Here is a 17,181-nt window from a genome sequence, read left to right as displayed (position 1 = left end):
GCTAGATGGAGACTTCCCTTTAGACCAAACACATGAAGGCTGCTTGAAATTTTGAAAAATAGCACCTAAAGCAATCTCACACTGTGAGGAAACAAGATTTTCTGGTCTGATGAAACAAAGATTGAACTGTTTGGTCTCAATTTTAAATGTTATATCTGGAGGAAACCAGGCACTTCTCATCACCTGCCAAATACCATCCGTACAGTGAAGCATGGTGGTGGAAGCATCAGGCTCTGGGGATGTTTTTCAGCAGCAGGAGACTGGTCAGGGCTGAGGATAAGTTGAAAGGAGTACAACGTACAAAGATACGCTCAATGAAAACTTGTTCCACAGCATGTAGGACCTCAGACTGGGCAAAACAGGAGTGGCTTAGGGACATCTTTGTGAACAACCTAGAGTGGCCCAGGCAGAGCCCCGACTTAAACCCCATTGAACACTACTGGAGAGACCTGAAAATAGCTGTCCACCAATGGTCCTCATCTAACCTGACTGTGTTGGAGAGGAATGGCAGAAAATGGCCCAATACAGGTGTGCAGTGCTTGTGGCATCATACCCAAAAAGACTGTAAATGCTACCAAAGTTGCTTCAACAAAGTACTGAGCAAAGTGTCTGAATATTTATGTACATGTGATATTTCAGGTTTTTTTTTTTTTTTCAACAAATTTACAAGCATTTCTAAAATTCTGTTTTCACTTTGTCATTATTTTTGTCATACCGTGTGTGGACTAATGAGAAAAAAGATGAATTTAAACAACTGTAGTATCAGGCTGAAACATAACAAAATTGAAAAAAGATTAAGGGGGTCTGAAAACTTTCTGGATGCACTGTATGTCAAATGGAATATTTAGAATGTAAGATAATTTGGAAGGACACTCAAAGAACCTCTACATGTCACAATTTAGTCTTAAAAAGTCTTTAGTAAATCTAATACATGTCTGCATGTTATTCAGCTGCAATGGACTTAAACATTGATGAGATCAACTTTAGAAATCCAGAAGAATAGGTCCTAATTTGTTCACAAATCACTTTCATCTAATATCCATATCTGGGAAAGTCCCTCCTGGAATGTTCCACTATTTTCCATAAAATCCCTCGTGTATGAAAAGCCAGGAAGCTTTGATTTTGGGCACAAAAATCACATGGCAGCGAGACACATCAGTCCCTGTATGACATTTTTCTAAAACACTCCATTAAAAAAAAATACATTAAAAATATATAAATAATTGTAGCATAGAGCACAGCAGCAAACAAATTAGACATGGATGCTACAATTCTTTTAGATTGTTGTTATGAGAGTATTACTATTTTTTCGGTCAGTCAATATGCAATATGTACTGCAGTGTCCCTTGGGTGACTAGGCACACATCAGTACAGATGATGGTTGGGTAGTAGCCTTTGAGCATGAACGAGCTTAATATAAAGGCTGGACAATGTTGGAAAATGTAATTATTATAATTAATGCTAGTTCTTAGTGCACCCTGTAGGGTTTTAAGCATGATAGTTTTTTCCCCCGTCCTTTGTCTCCGCAAGGATCCCTCTTCTCTGCATTATTTTATTATTATTCTTGGCTGAAAAGATTACATTCATGCACTAATGTGTTTAGATACGTACTCTATACACTATGTACTACATTGGTCCAATGTTGGTACCTAGGGATTTTAACGTTACAATACTGACCATTTTAATTTATTTGGATTTAGGACAGTGGAGTATTAAAGAGTAGGGTTAATCACAGTTCATTGTCTGTCTTTTTATGTATATATATCTATAGATATATAGATATTTCACATTACAATGCCGAGTACAGTCTGGAAATCTCAAAGTCAAAATGGAACACACCTCCAAAAGTGGTTGAGAATGACTGAGCAAAGATCCTGTGAGAATTCCAGATACAGACTGACAAACTGGTAATGGCCAACCTTACGGACATAGTAGTTGTGGAAAAACAGAAGAACAAGGCCGTTGTGATAGATAAAGCAATCCCAAGTTATAGCAACATCAGGAAGATTCCAGATTCCAGGAACAACATCTGATATCTCTGTGCAGAAGTAGCAGGAGTGCAGTACTACGAACAGCTAAGATACTGTGCAGGACCGTCAAGCGTAAAAGCACAATTGAGTAGTATAATCACGCTGGTATAAGTATTCTTAATGACATACTGTAGATATGATTAGGCTTTTTGTTTCAGAATAGTATAGATTTTCATGTCACAAAAATCGTATGGAGTACAACCGCCTTTGCAGTGCTTCACACTGTAAGACAAGCCTCATCATTTCTGCTAACCAATTTTCTGGAGTCACAAATATTATAAAGTAATTTACGAGAACAAGCCTGGATTAAAAAAAGCAACTCATCATCCCCCCATAGGCTATTTCCTGTTTTAAATCAAATGTGAGTGATCAAAGGGGCTATAATAGCATGTTAACCACATATTACATCAGGTCTACCTTAAATAGTGTAGTGCCTAATCATACAGTGCAGTAGTACTGTAGTCTATTCTAGCTATTTTTTACAACAATGTTGATAGATGACAGTAAAATAAAAAATGTAATTGCATTTAATCAGTGATAATGATCTGTGTTAACAACAGAAAAAGCTTCATTTTCTTTATTCTTCTCATACTTACTCCTTTTGTGTATCATTAGTAACACAGTGAAAGTTAAACGTTCCAAACATCTGAACACCCAGAATTCCATAGAGTAGAAGAAAAAACAACAGGAAGATGGAGACGCTCCAGATCTGCTCTCCAGACCGCCTGCAAAGCCAGTCAAGAAAGTCATACAAGTCACACTTTTTCTTATGATTAACAATCCTTGTTTGTGCAGACCAGACTGCTGGTCTGAAATGTTCATAACAATACTGTACTTTAGTATGTTGGTGATGCGGGAGCGAGGAAGCTCAAAACGGAAGTAAATCCTGAAGGCCCGGATCATGATGAGTGCTCGGGGGATTCTTAACATTCCCCATGGAGACATCTGATCCACAAGCTGTGCTATTTCAAACACCTAAAACCAGGAGAAACCAATTGTTAGGGGGTAAAAAAAAATCAGAAGCTACAATAAATTGCTTTTTGTCAAGCTGTCAACAACACTTGCAAGGAAGATATGGTACAGTATTATTAATGTTACAATATACCTGCAGCACCAGGGACACCCAGATGAAAAACACCATAAATCCATCAAACATACACCAGCGATCTTTCACATAGGAGTTATCACCCTGTGGAGAGATACAGAAAAGGAGGAGACACTAAGAGAAATAGAGCGAAAGGAGAGAAAACTTTGCCGGAAGTACATGCAAACACGTATAACTAAATGAACTACTCAATAGGAACATCATTGTAGTCCAAGGCCACATCGCTCAAGAAAGCTTATGTAATCTACTAATGACACATCCTTTGAGGTTTTAGGACTTTATTTGGTGGTTGCCAATTTTAAGTGCCAACAATCACTTTTTGAAATTCTGACGGAGAAAGCTTTTACTGTGACATAAGTGATTAGGTGAAAAAGTAATGACATGCTTGTATTCAGGAAAAACAACAAACAGAATCCAAAATAACTACGCTCTTTTGACAGACTTGCCACAATATTCAAGCTGCTTTGTTTTCAACATAAATAGGCAAATATGACCCTGAAGTGTGAACAAACTGAAATGTCATGAGGCCACCCAAAATGGGCATACTTAATTACCATATACAGAGAAAAAGAGTCTGTAAGAAGCTCTTAGCAGGTCAGTCTTGCACAAGAAGAAAGGCTTGAAATAGGGGGGTGTGTTCGGAAACACTCCACAGATAAGAATCATGTTTGATTACACACTGACAAGAACAAAAGCGTGCAATTACTTTACCACGCTATGTGGATAATTTGTTTTGTGGGGGCACTTTTAACAACTAGCCATGAAATACAACTTCCATGTGTCAATCATACAGTTAAAGACATGAGAGGAGCTGAATTTTACCTGAGATACACAAAAAATCGACAGAAAAGCAACTTTTAGGCACTTTAAAAGGCAAAAATGGGTTAAATCTGCCTTTCAAAAACTAAAAGAAGCGTTAAGTAAAAGAAGACAAAATGTTCCAGTTTTCATGCTTTTTTGACCACTACTGATTCTAATTCTGTCTACCAGTGCTTGGTTTGCCAATTAAGGTGTCCACACTTACAGCAGTAATTATAGGCCTTTCATCACTCCAGCTGTATGTTCCTGGATGCATGTATAGAACATTACCTACCTTAGATTTGAAATGTGTTGATTTGTGTGAATTTATACATACAAATACTAAAGTTTAATTAAAAAGTGTGAATGCAAGATTATATATATATATATATATATATATATATATAAAAACAGACTTTTCCCATCAGAGAGCAAAAGCTCAAGCCATTTACTTGCTTAAATTAAATTGAAAAAATGAAAACTTTTTTGAAGGATGTCTTCTGTACCAGCGGCTGCCAAGTTACTATGAATCAGCAATTTCCTTTTATAGTTTGATGCATTTTCCTTTGCTAGAAAGTATGAATTTTGTTCTAACCTGACATTTTCTACTTGATTCATGTGATGATCTGTCAAACAAACTTCAGGAGTTTGTCAGAAGGTACCTTAATGATTCCTCTAATATGCATCTTGGCGATCATCTCAGCGGTGTAGAGGAACATGAGCAGTGTGTCCAACGTGAACGTCACATACTGTAGTGGAGGGTAATGCTCAAATGTCTTGGGGGTGTTCATGCACACGGAGATGACACTGATGATGGCACAGGCCCGCAGCAGGGAGTGCACCCACTGCAGGAAGAGGGCAAAAAAAAAAAAATACTCAAATAAAAGAAACACTGAAAATGGTGCGATAATAGTTGGTTATATTTTTCTCCGGCCAGCAATTTGGAAATTATTGCCCTATATTTAAATCTACATTTCAAGGAAAAAACATAAACAATAGAACATACAATAATAACACCTTGCATGAACGAAACGGATAGGACAGCACTTGATTGATCTTATCCAGACAGACTTGTGCTGTATACCGGCTGCACTCACTGGTTTGTTAATCCAGAAGATGTCAGCACTGTCTGCCAGGGTCTCATCCGGCCCAAAGTCAGTCATGGGCTGGGCCTCGACCCGTGAGCTCTGTTTCCTCTTCAGCATGCTGGGGCTTGCCGTGCTATACAGAGAGTGGATCTGACAGAGAGAGGGAGGCGAACCACACAGTGACTAAAGATAAAGGAACAAGTGGGGAACACTGGCTGCATCCAAGTCTGGGGAGTGGCAGTATCACATCTTGTCCAATTAGGTGGATCATAGGCTAAATAAATAACTTTAATGTACACTTAATGCAGCTCAGAAGAGGGACAGTTAGCTTGCAATATATGGCCACATTAACAATAAACTAACAATGAAGATATAAAAGCATTTTTTTAATGAATAACTGTACAAAGTTTATCTTAACAATATGTTATTATATAAGCTGTGTATCAATAGTGGCTTCTCAATGTAATTTTAGAGATCGCTTCAATATACCTTAACTTGTCTTCTGCAAAATGAACTACCCTGACTTGAATTGCCAGAAGAGAGAGAAATGTATTTTAAAATTAAATGTGTTGTTGAATGGCCACTGTGATACACAACATAGCACACATGGAACACAGGACAAGTGTATTCACATTGGAACAGCTTCAGTAACTTACCATTCGAAAAGATCATACATGATCTTCATCATACTGAACACCAGCCAGTAGATTAAGCTGTGCAACCTATACTTGGTGTGAGTTGGTGCGTTATCTCTGCATGTCCCTGTTTGTCTGTATGTTTTGTGCATGTGTATGCAGGAAAAAAAAAAACTGTACAGGCCGTTTCAACATAAGAACACAAGAAGAAATGACACTCTGAATGGAGACAAAGCGCACATACCAAAGGGAAAAGTAAAGCTGAAATTGCTCCAGCACTGCACATAACATGCGATCAGGCATACCCTGTAAATAACACACAACAGTTAGTCAACATTATGGCTTATATGATGTACAGTACACTAACCACATCTACAGTACGCTCATAGAGACAGGAATGCCCACCACGTCTGACATCAAGGCATAATATGCAACACACTCTGTGAGTGAGTGAGTGACTGAGGTGTTGTGGAAGAAGATGAGATGGAGGAGGACCAAGGCACTCACTGTGAGGCTCCTCATTGGTGCGTTCATCCCCAGGTCACAGAGGGGTGGAGAGACCAACCAGAGAGATAGACTAGAGATGCAAAAAGGAGACTGTCCTAAAGGCCTGGAGGTCCTTTGGCAGCAGTTAACGAATGGTAGCAATCATAAGAGCAGTAAAAAGCAGAAGGTAAAAAAAAAAAATCATGCAGCTTTAGCGCACAAACAATTCATTTGGTCCACATAACCTCCAACAACCTCCAATGGTACATCGCCCTGCCATCTGATTATATTAGTCTAGGCTTTGAGATGTCTTCACCTGAGATCTCTGACACCACCCCAATACAGCATTTAATTTGAGGAAAAAAAAACTCTTTTTACTGTGAATAATACACAGAACCCACTTCCAGAAAGTAGTTTAAATGAAAACACTTACTTCTCTGATTCAAAGCAACAAAGACTCTGTTTCAGAAGAGATGTTGCTGTTAAACTTTTCAAATCTCAATCATAAATGCTGTGAGCGCCACAAGCTAAATCCATTTGACCTTCATTGTATTGGGATATAGGCAGAAATCTCAAAGACGGATATCTCAGCAGTTACAGCACACCTAAAACTACAGTAGGTATGAATTTAATGCATGTTTTGTAATTTGGGAGAACCAATATCTCAAGAAAAACAGAAGCACTGAAATATAATTCAACAGAAAGATAGTGGAGGTATATGATTGGAAAAATGAATAAGGCTTCTTGTTTTAATAACACCAACAGAAACACACACACACACGCACACACAAACACACGAATTAGTATAAGAACACACATACATTTTCTAATTCCCAAATGCAGTGTGTCACTGCATTATAGACACAAAGGCAAAGGTTTTCATATATACGTTCTGATTTTGTCTTTGTGAAAAGAAAATGAAAAGGCAGCCACTGACCCAATCAGCACATTAAAAAGACTCAAATAAGTGTTCTGAAATGACTGCAATTTACCAATACAGAGATTTTTCCAAAACTGGAATAATGCAAAAAAAAAAAAAAAAAAAACTTTGCACACCTTTAAAGAGCAGAAAGAAACGAAAAATCTATGCAAAGAACAAAAGGACTTAGTTACGATAGGAATGCAGAACAATAGAAGAGTATCACCCTTGTTTCCTTTTATGCTCTTACCAAGAAAAGAAACTGTCCGTCCTATAAACCCCATGTAGTTAGAAGCAATTTCCCAGTGTAATTGCTACACTTAACATAGATGGAGACGTGAGGAAGAATGAAAACAAAATTACAGGGTCTAAATGCTATTATGTGGGAGTATAGGTGGCAAAGACTGCAATTACATTCCCATTTGGAAAAAGGACATGTTCCTCACGGGCAGGATGCGATCACTGGGCAGATTAATTGTAACTGTGAGTATTTGTTGAAGGCTGCAAAGTTTCTGTGCTGAAGTTTTATTCTTGAAAACTGCATTGTGGTAGTGTCATCTTAATTACAATAGACAAGAGGAAGTTTGGTACATTTACACAGCGTGACATTTTCCTACATAAACTTTGCTAACATTTATGAGACGTTTCAAAAGACTTTCAAGGTAAATATGAGCTCAAGTAGGGATGTCATGATGAAGACATTTCTAACTTTGATTAAAAAAAAAAAACTTGAAAAATATCAATATTTGATACCATTTTTCGATACCACAGGGAAAAACTGGCACAAGATTAAGGGCATAAAATTGTATATTCTGCTTCTAATTGCAAACACTTCTGTACTGTAAACTGTTGTTGAGTTAAAAGTTAAACATTTTAATGAACCCACTCCAATAAACTTTTTAGATTTTTTTTTAGAAGGGTTTTAAAGTGGGCTTGAGAAACAACAACAACAGTACAAGTTGTAATTTACCAGGAATTGGGGATCTGTCAGGCGTCATTTAGGCGCATGTACAGCTCATTCATGCTTCTTTCAGGCCGCCGACTGGTCCTGCCCTGTCCCACACACACTGACCACAGTCACTGCGGCAGGCACAGCCACGTAAGGAATATTAGCAAGTCTTCTCATCTCAACAGTTGCTAGATGAGCTGTTTTTTAAGTTACTAAGAGGGCCCCTTAAAGTCACTGAATATAGCAAGAAAGTGCAAGTAATGTGCCACTTGGGGCCAAGCACATTGAGAGTCATCACCCCACTCAGCAACTTTGGAGGTTTTTTTTTTAAATCTATTTTGGTTTGTTGCTTTGATTTCACAGGCCACAAAACCTGCAGCAACAGAAGACATATTTTTTTCAGATTAAAAGACAGACAGACTTCATTAGCAGTACCTACTGCCTTTAACCACACTGGTGGTGGTGCACTGGTAAGTTGTGTTACCCACAGCCAGTAGGTTCAGGATGTAAGCCTGCCAGGAGGCTGGGGAGTGCCTTTGCACATTGTCTCTGGTTTCCTCCAGCCCTCCACTGCTATTAATAAATGCAGGTTTATCCCTGTAGGTGTCATTGAGCATGAATGATTGTCTGTCTCAATGTGTCTGCTCTGTCAAAGCGGTACAGGGTGCACTCTAACTCAGTCAGGATATGTTCCAGTTCCATTGCAATCCTATACAGCGTAGTAGATCATGGAGGTGTATAGTTTCCTCATGGATGAGTACTGTATAACTTCCTCATTCTCATGACTGTATGGCCTTCCAGTGAATAAAGCACGTTTTATCTCTTTTCAGGTATGATATTTTTTTATGTAAAGACCAGGCCCCTGATTTCATACAAATAACTTGAATGCTGTATATTTCAAGTTCTAATGTCTGTTCTAGTTAATGGGAGCACATACAATGACAAAGAGCTTACATCAGATTGTGTCCTGAGCAATGGTTTAAACCACCTTCCTGCTGTATGTCCCCAGCAGTGTTGTAATGCATCAATTTTGGAAATGAGGGAAAAACAATTGCTGTAGTAATTAGGAAATGTAAAGGATGTACTATGGCTAACCAAGGCCTATAGGGCCTTGGAGGCTTCTATGGGCAAATGGGAAATTCTAAAATCATTTTGGGAAACTGCTCACCCTCCTGTACAATCTCCTGTCGCATATGATCCACCTAAAGTAGTGTAAACACAGGCTGTCCACCAAGAAATATCATCATTTGTATCATACCAAGACTGAAAGCTTGGTGAGCATCTACAGTGCCAAGGTTACTATGGAAACGGATGAGAGCTAAAGTGCTGAAAAGGGCAAAAACATGCTAAACCCAGTATGTACACACAAATGTGGGTAAGTGTAGCTAGGTCTTAACCGACGCTGACATGCTACGTGACAACCTGCTCACGTGATGCTGTAGCAAAAACACGGCACTAGCTAATTCATCAAGGCCTACTCTGGAGGATGAGAATCTCTCAACTTCCTGGTGAGCCAACAAGCTAGCGCGGAGCAGCAGCAAGGCTCGGCCGCATCATCCGGAAAAGAAACAGCCACATGGTGTCCGGCTGCGCGAGAGCACAACGACTGTGGTAGCAGATGAAGAAAAACATTCTGAATGACTTACGAGATGTGGATTTCCCCTATCTGCCGTCTCTCGTCCTGTCCATGACATCAGCTGTTTTCCGGGTGTGTTGGGATCGTGTGGGAGAGTGCGGGAGCGCGCAGGTTACTATCACATCCACAGCTCCAGCGGAGGCGCGCAGGCGTCTCCCTGGTAACAGCTGAAGGTCGACAAGTCGTTGCATCACGGCCGTTTCCCACGTACATTGATTTACCACGTTTAATGCTGCAATTGATCAACGTTGACAAACTACTAATTAAATTACAATTTTAATCTCAATTAACGACAATATTTCTTGATTATTTGTTTATTAATTCCTCTTAAACAGTCGCTTATTTACTCTTATGCTGTGTCATTAAACATGAGTACTCTGTATATTATTTTAATTAATCTATTTATTTAGCAGTTAGTGCTATGCTTTCATTTTATGAGATCTTTTATGTATGCTTTTGATTGAAGTGTCCATAAATTATTGATTCCAGCACAGTGCTGTCAGATCAGCTCAGGGCAGTGTACAGTTCTTGTCAGATGAAAGGTGCAACCTCAACTTCACCCTGCTGTGTGTAGTTGACATAGCTGTTCACATAGGCTCCTACTTCCTGCACCAAGCAGTATGTGCTAAAGGTTGGCTGCACACACTGCAGGCCTTTATTTAATGTCTTACAGATATCCATGTTTTATCAATTCCATTCCATTTAAATCATTCAGTCAATTGATTTTATTCAAAAAAACGTTTTTGAAAATTCAATTAAAAGAATAGTAAATCATACTTACCAAACATTTACATTTATTATTATCCACATTTTACAAAAGTGGAATGAAAAAATAAAAGAAATCTGAAGAAAATATTGCTAGTTTAAGCATATTATTTAAATCTTTAAGCAATAAAAATACTATTAAATAAATTTTACTGGTGATCTGAAATGTGGGTAGCATCATGCAGACTAGACATAAATATAAAAAGAATTACTCAAAAAATGTAAAACAATTGCTGTGGCACTTGTTAACATTTATATATATATATATATAGTCAATTAATAATAATGCACCATTTGAGAACAATAAGAAGCATGAATGAAGCAGGTGATGTCAATCAGTTCATAAGCCTCTCTCATAAGCCTCTCTGTACATGTCATAGCAGGTGGAACTAATACCACTAACAAAAGCCCAGTGAGCCACTTTGAACAACACTGGGTCTTGTTTGTCAAAGCAGAATGCAGCTATACATCAATGTTACTAATCACACTTCTGCTTTTTGTGCTACAATGTTACAATGCCTCAACGTACACAATGGAAAGAGCTAAAAAAAAAAAAAAGTATGTAACATGCATATGCTTCACTTTAAGTCAACTTCATCTAAAACTGTAGTTTTTGCATATAAATAGCGGATTTGAATAAAACTGAGAGCCTATTATACAGCAGACATATATGTTAATTCTAACTTAAAATGACTCTTTTCAATGTCCCAGTAAGCTATGACAAGAGAGAAAGTGAGACACCTGTGCTTTATCTCTTGGGACATGTCAAAATGTCTTCTGAGAAAATGGCCTATTAGGGGCAGGCACTGTATTATTCAGCCCTGTAGTAGAGCAACATCAAACGAATGGAGAGAAGCAGTACAGCACCATAGAGCGATCATCTGGAAAAGGAATGGGAAAAAAGTGAAACAAAAAAAAAAAAACAGTCTGCTTCTAATTACATCTCAAACTGGTGACCTAACTTTTCATTCTGGCAGTTTTCCCCACTCCAGCTCCTGCCCAGGACTGTGTCTGAGAGTCAAGACTAATCAAAGGCACTTGTAGGGAGAGGACTGTTGGCCTCTGAAGGGACTGAGCCAGTTCAGGCCAGCCTGCTGCTCTTTCTCTCCTTCTCTTCCTTTCTTTTCTCTCTAACTCTCTCTTCCTGTCCTGTCTGTTTAAGGAGAGAAAGATTGGGAAATTCCTTCAAGCTACTTTACTTCAGGTTTCCGTGGGATTTAAACATGCACACTGACATTTTGGTACAGTCCATGTTAGTGCCACTGTTTCTGATTCTGCTCTCCACCGTGGATGACACTTTGTTGCAATCGGTGAGGTGAGTTTCTGCACAGCTTTGTTTTTTCTTGTTTATTTTGGGGAAGTCTGGAGAGCAAGGAGGAAGAGGGAGGTGCAGAGTTTTACTGACAAAGACAACATTTTGAGAGCGCAATGTGGAAAAGTTTACGAGTGCCTATACATGTAGTTGTTGTGCAGTTTCCATTTGCAATTTGGCAAATATCATAATGCTGCATTCTTATAATTAGAGGATAATGCTTTGCTTTTGTTGTTGTTATGATTTATTGTTGCATAGCACTTTTTCAAACTCTGAGACAGTAATTTATGTCACATGTCAACTGACAAAATCAGCTTCCATGAAACTTGGTTGGAGTGAAAGTTATACATTTTTATTTGCCGTGACAAACTCAAGTAAACTGGAATAGTAATTGTATTTCTAGTTACTATTTAGTTTATACAGCTAAAACAACAGTGTACAGTCCCAAATTTACTTATGGTGTACTCTTAACTCAGTTTGGAGTACTCGGAATTACTATTTCAAACAAAGTAATTTCAAGTTGAGTGTACTGTGTGCTGTTGGGTCAAGTTGGGTCTACTAATGTGACATTTCCTAAGACTTTGAATGCCTGAGTCATTTTTACAGCCGTCTGATTTTCTTACTAATACTATGCAAACTCATTGCCTTAAAAAGATCAAGTGATGCTTACTTGGGCAACATAAGTATTTCAAGCGTCTGTCATTCATGGCTTTCTACTTTGGTCACATTGTCTTCAGTCATGGTTTGTCAACCACACCCCTCCCCCTACAATTAATGAACGTGCATTACTATTGTTACAATACTACACTATTCAACAATATTAGGCAATTATATACTATATATACTATTCTGCTAAGGTAGATCGACCCCCACCCCCCAGCTGTTCCATCTAAGAATGGTTCTTTTGTGAATTAACTGTAATTATCTAGTTCTCAGATCAGTCTCACCATAGTGTAAAATATTCTTCCCACTGTACTGCATGAATGGAAACTATATTTACTTGCAGCAATGCACTTTTGAAAAATGTAATCCTCCCTCTGTCCTCAGCAAATATCAGCAGAGGATTTTCTATGAGCAGAAAAAGGTCAATGGACTGGGTTTATGAATTGCACTAAGATGCTTTGACCCCATTTATACTTTATACTATGACCCTGTTAATACCTGCCTAAAAGTTTTTTGGCAGACTAAGCACCTTTTTGTGAATTGCTGCCTCCTACTGGTTAAGTGTAATTGCCTCAATTGTTACTACTGCACTTGATTGTTTTAAGTTAGCTTCACTCAAAAACAATGAGTAAAAGTTTTTTTTTTCACCCTGCAATTACCTCTAACTTGAAGAAAAATGGTGAAAGTGCATTTGTTGAAAACTGAGTAAAGTTAACTGAAACGATCTGCAGTATGATTTCAACTTATCTGGAGAGAGCGTTTACTTCAGGCAGGCGCACCATGTCTGTTGTTATTGTACTGTAGACTATTTGTTGGACAGCAGAGGCAAGACACAGAATGCAAGTGGCTGCTGGGAATCCCATGGATTTCTGTTTGACTATTTTCCCTATATCCATTTACTCTCTACCAGGTAAGTCATCATAACAACTTGATAGTGTGAAAAACCTGAGGTGTGAATCTATCAGTGATGAATATTACGGTTTGTAACCTCAATTCTATGAGCACAGGTGAGGAAAACTATTAAATATCCATGTAATACTCAATCCAGATGACATAAAAAGTGTTTTCTTGTATGCTGGTATTTAAGGTAATTTGCTTGCTAAGGGCAGAGAGACCTTTTCAATCATGACCATTACAATAAATATCGAGTATACATTCAGACTGTTTATGTCAATGCATGGTCTACAAGTTAAAGTATAAGCCACCTGAAAACCATTACTGAGAGAAAGTAATATCTTTTCAAGGTTAAAGGTAGACAGGGTGGATAAGCGGAACAAAGCAAGCAATGTATTACAGTGGCAACTGCATCTTTAAATTGCATGTTTCCACTTTGTATTTCAAGCATATGAAAAGTTATTTATGCAGATTGGGTGGTGCTAAAAGTTTGAGCTGGCTTTATTTGCCTTCTTGTTGTGTCCGAACCAGTAATGTCTCCTCTCATATAGCCCAGAACCTAAGTGCATGTCAGTAAGCTAATAAAAATGTACCTGCAGTTTTATTTTATTACATCCTTGTGGCAGAACAGACCTGTTTCTGATGATGCTTTTATTTGCACTATGGTAGAATCTAATGTATTGCATACCTTCTACATTTCATCCAATTTCTATCATAGATCAAGAATCAAGAATAGGAGACATACAACTTGCTTGAACAGGGTTTAACCTTCTTTTGCCTTTTGGTCCAAACTCTCCTTTTTACTCCATATTGACATGATAGCACTGTGCAGCTTCTGCAGATTTGTCAGCTTTGCATCAATGATGTGAATCTCTAGTTCATCCCAAAAGGTTCTGTGCTGGATTGAGATCTGGCGAATACGGAGGGCATTTGAGTACAGTGAATTCATTTTCATGTTCAAGAAAACCAGCTTCCGGTTATTTTAACTTTGTGACAAGATGTGTTATCATGCTGAAAGTAACCCCAAGAAGATAGGAACACTGTGGTCATAAAGGGACATGGTCAGCAGTAATAATCAGGTCGGCTGTGGGTTTAAACCAATGCTCAGTCGGGGCTAAGGAGCCGAAAGAAAGGAGCCAAGAAAATATCCACACACTACTACCACCAGCCTGAATTGACTCAAATTAGGATGGGTCCATGTCCATAATGTTTGAGCTAAATTCTGCTCTTCTGGGTCTGTCGGTTGTAGCAAGCAGTTATTTGAGTTACTGTTACATGTGCCTTTCCATCAGCTTGAACAATCTGACCATTCTCTTCTGGCATCACCCAGAGAAGTGCTGCTCACTAGTTTCTTTCTCTTTTGCAGACAGTTCTCTAAAATGCCAAGAGATTGTTATGCATGAAAATTCCCGATGGAAATTCTCAGACCAGCTTGTTTTCCACCAACAACTATGCCATGTTCTAAGTCTCTCACATCACCTTTATCTCCCAGTTTGATGTTCATGTTAAACAGCAGATTGTATTGACCGTGTCTATATGCTTAAATGCACTGAGGTGCCAGCATGTGGTTGGTGGTTAGATATAATATGCATTACGTGTATGAGCAGTTAAAAAAGTGACTGTTGAGTGTATTTGAGTTAAGTAAACCACTCTGCTATCCCTCTGAAAGGGCAGACAGCTAAGTTTAGCCAATAGAGAACAAAACCTGCTATCTTGCCAAGGTCAGTGGCATCAACAGCAGTTTTACAGCAATTTTTTTCAGTATAACCTTGCCATGGCACACATACTGTATTTAATTCAAATGGGAGTGTCAGGAACACTTGAGCTGCTGATTGTCTGAAATGTTTCCAAACTGGACTGCTGGCCAGTATCAAGAGAGGGTAGCGGCAGAAAAATGTCAGAAAGCATCCAAATGAAACAAATCTGACTGAGAGACCCTGAGGAGTAAAAAAGAAGCTCAGCACCAATTGGTGGAGTGTGCCCCATGAAAGGTTAAACTGTTTCTGTGCTATTTGATTTATTAGCTTAATCCTTCAAATTCTTTGTGTGTGTGTGCGTGCATGTGTGTGTATGTTTTAAAGGCGTTTGCTTTTGTTCATGTAGAAGACCCGAACAGGCCAGCGGTGCTGAGCAGTTACATTCTTCCCACTATTCTTCAGCTTTTTTTCCCATGTTGTTGCACACATGGATAGAAAGGGAAGTTGAAATGCAGTTGTGCGCTATTTTCAAATTTATTCGTAAATGAAAGTCAAGTGAAGAAATGAAAGTGGCTTCACCCTGCAGCTAAACTCTATTGAACTATAAACGATCGCAGGGGAAAAAAACATCAATGGGTTTCTGAATCTGTGTATTCAGTGTATAAATACGACGCATACCAACTCAAATAGGTCCTTTGATGTATTAGTATGAAGGAACATACAAGATTTTTTCCCCAACATCTGAGTTTAAGTACTTTTGCTCAGCTGTCATTTTATTTTTTAGACACAAATGCACTGACACAGATGGTAGCACACTTGAACCTTGACCTCAGAAGTTTTCAAAGCTGCAGAATAACTGACCCTTCTTTCGTTTTCCCAGCCAGGTGGGTGGTGTGTGTAGGCTGTCCACAGAGTCATCCCTACGCCGCTGCCGGACACCTGATGGCAAGATCTGCAATGGGAGGGGCGAATGTGACTGCGGTTTTTGCATCTGTCAAGCCACGGATCCAGGGAAGTTTTATGGACCTCGCTGTGAGTGTCATGACTGGGTCTGTGCTGCACATAATGGGAAAATCTGCAATGGTACGTACAATGATATACTGTATGCTTTGACAGATTCAAGATGGCTTCGTGCTATAACGGGAAATCAAATATGTCATTTATACAGCACATTGTCTAAAAAAAGCTTCAGTGTCCCAACTTTTTAAACACCTATCCATTGACTCGGCAGGCTCAGATCTTGGCACCTGGTTTTAATGATGGGTCAGTAAGTGATGCAGCAGATCACTGTGTGGGCTGAAGTTTAGCAAATGGACTAACCAGCTGGTGTTGTAGCATCTGTTTCAGACAAGTGCTATGGAGAATATAGATCTTTGGGATTTAACCCCAAAGCCTGCAAAAACACATTATTAATGAAACTTGGTCAATGATCAGCCACATCTGGAGGTTTAAATAGTGGGACGGTCATTGTGGAAAATGTAACACTGGACATGAGCGACACAGTTTGGAACACAGTGAATTGCAACTTGATGCACATGGGTGGATATGCTGACCTCTGTTCACCACAACATTAAAACCACCAGCTGGACTGTAAAATTGTGGCCGATCAGTAATTTTTTATTGACTTCAAAAGCTAAATTCAGATGCTGTATCGTGTCTTTGATTACTCACATCATCCTGCCAACACTTTTTTATTCATAAGGTATTAACATTGTTGGGAGATACATATTTGAACTTAGCCCATTGCCTGGGCTCCACTTTCTCCACCTTCTACATTTATTTATTTATTAGAATTCAGAACTCTTAAACCTACATATTGAAACAAATTATTTCTACTGTATGGACAGAATAAGGTGGACAATAAGGCGGTCAATTAATAACATTATTTATTGAGCTGGATAATATCTAATATTATCAAAGTAAAATGTGAGTCAGGTTTTGTTAAAACAGTTCATTTTAGCACCTGTGGTTTGTGTTGTTGTTAGAACTGCCATTAATATTTCAAATCATCGGAAATTCCTGTATTACTCTGCATCTTCCTTAACTCTACTGAGCTTCACTGTGTCCTTTAACTCTGTTTTGGTTTTATGATCCATAACTGCTGCGGTTCACTGTCAGTGCTTTCTTCTGAGACCAGTTGTATGCTCCAGTCCATGTCCAACACCGTATATCACACAGATAAGGCTGGCAATGAGCTGGTGAAC

At 38.7% G+C, this 17,181-nt stretch overlaps 2 protein-coding genes across 9 annotated transcripts in view; one reads left to right on the top strand and one right to left on the bottom strand.

The window, feature by feature from the left end:
• Nucleotides 1-9,813, bottom strand: part of nalcn (sodium leak channel, non-selective) — a 60,106-nt gene extending 50,293 nt beyond the window's left edge. For 2 of the 8 annotated variants that reach the window (XM_067516479.1, XM_067516486.1), the window contains exons 1-6: nt 9,657-9,794; nt 5,031-5,171; nt 4,596-4,778; nt 3,136-3,219; nt 2,866-3,005; nt 2,627-2,755 (exon numbers count right to left, since the gene is read on the bottom strand). In XM_067516479.1, coding sequence (XP_067372580.1) covers nt 2,627-2,755; nt 2,866-3,005; nt 3,136-3,219; nt 4,596-4,778; nt 5,031-5,171; nt 9,657-9,704 — 725 coding nt within the window. In that variant the 5' untranslated portion in view covers nt 9,705-9,794. Of the gene's footprint in view, nt 1-2,626; nt 2,756-2,865; nt 3,006-3,135; nt 3,220-4,595; nt 4,779-5,030; nt 5,172-5,900; nt 5,963-6,163; nt 6,276-9,656 lie in introns of all 8 variants that reach the window. The other 6 variants (XM_067516481.1, XM_067516482.1, XM_067516484.1 and 3 more) reach the window with 6 other exon arrangements.
• Nucleotides 9,814-11,417: 1,604 nt separating this feature from the next.
• Nucleotides 11,418-17,181, top strand: part of itgbl1 (integrin, beta-like 1) — a 35,496-nt gene continuing 29,732 nt past the window's right edge. Inside the window, exons 1-2 of the mRNA XM_067517037.1 lie at nt 11,418-11,726; nt 15,858-16,060. Of these exons, the coding sequence (XP_067373138.1) occupies nt 11,635-11,726; nt 15,858-16,060 (295 nt within the window). The 5' untranslated portion in view covers nt 11,418-11,634. The remainder of the gene's footprint in view (nt 11,727-15,857; nt 16,061-17,181) is intronic.

Source organism: Channa argus, chromosome 9, assembly GCF_033026475.1.
Source record: "Channa argus isolate prfri chromosome 9, Channa argus male v1.0, whole genome shotgun sequence".
NCBI classification, from domain to species: domain Eukaryota; kingdom Metazoa; phylum Chordata; class Actinopteri; order Anabantiformes; family Channidae; genus Channa; species Channa argus.
The sequence above is the reverse complement of the archived record's forward strand: the minus strand, read 5'-3'. Positions and strand labels throughout refer to the sequence as shown.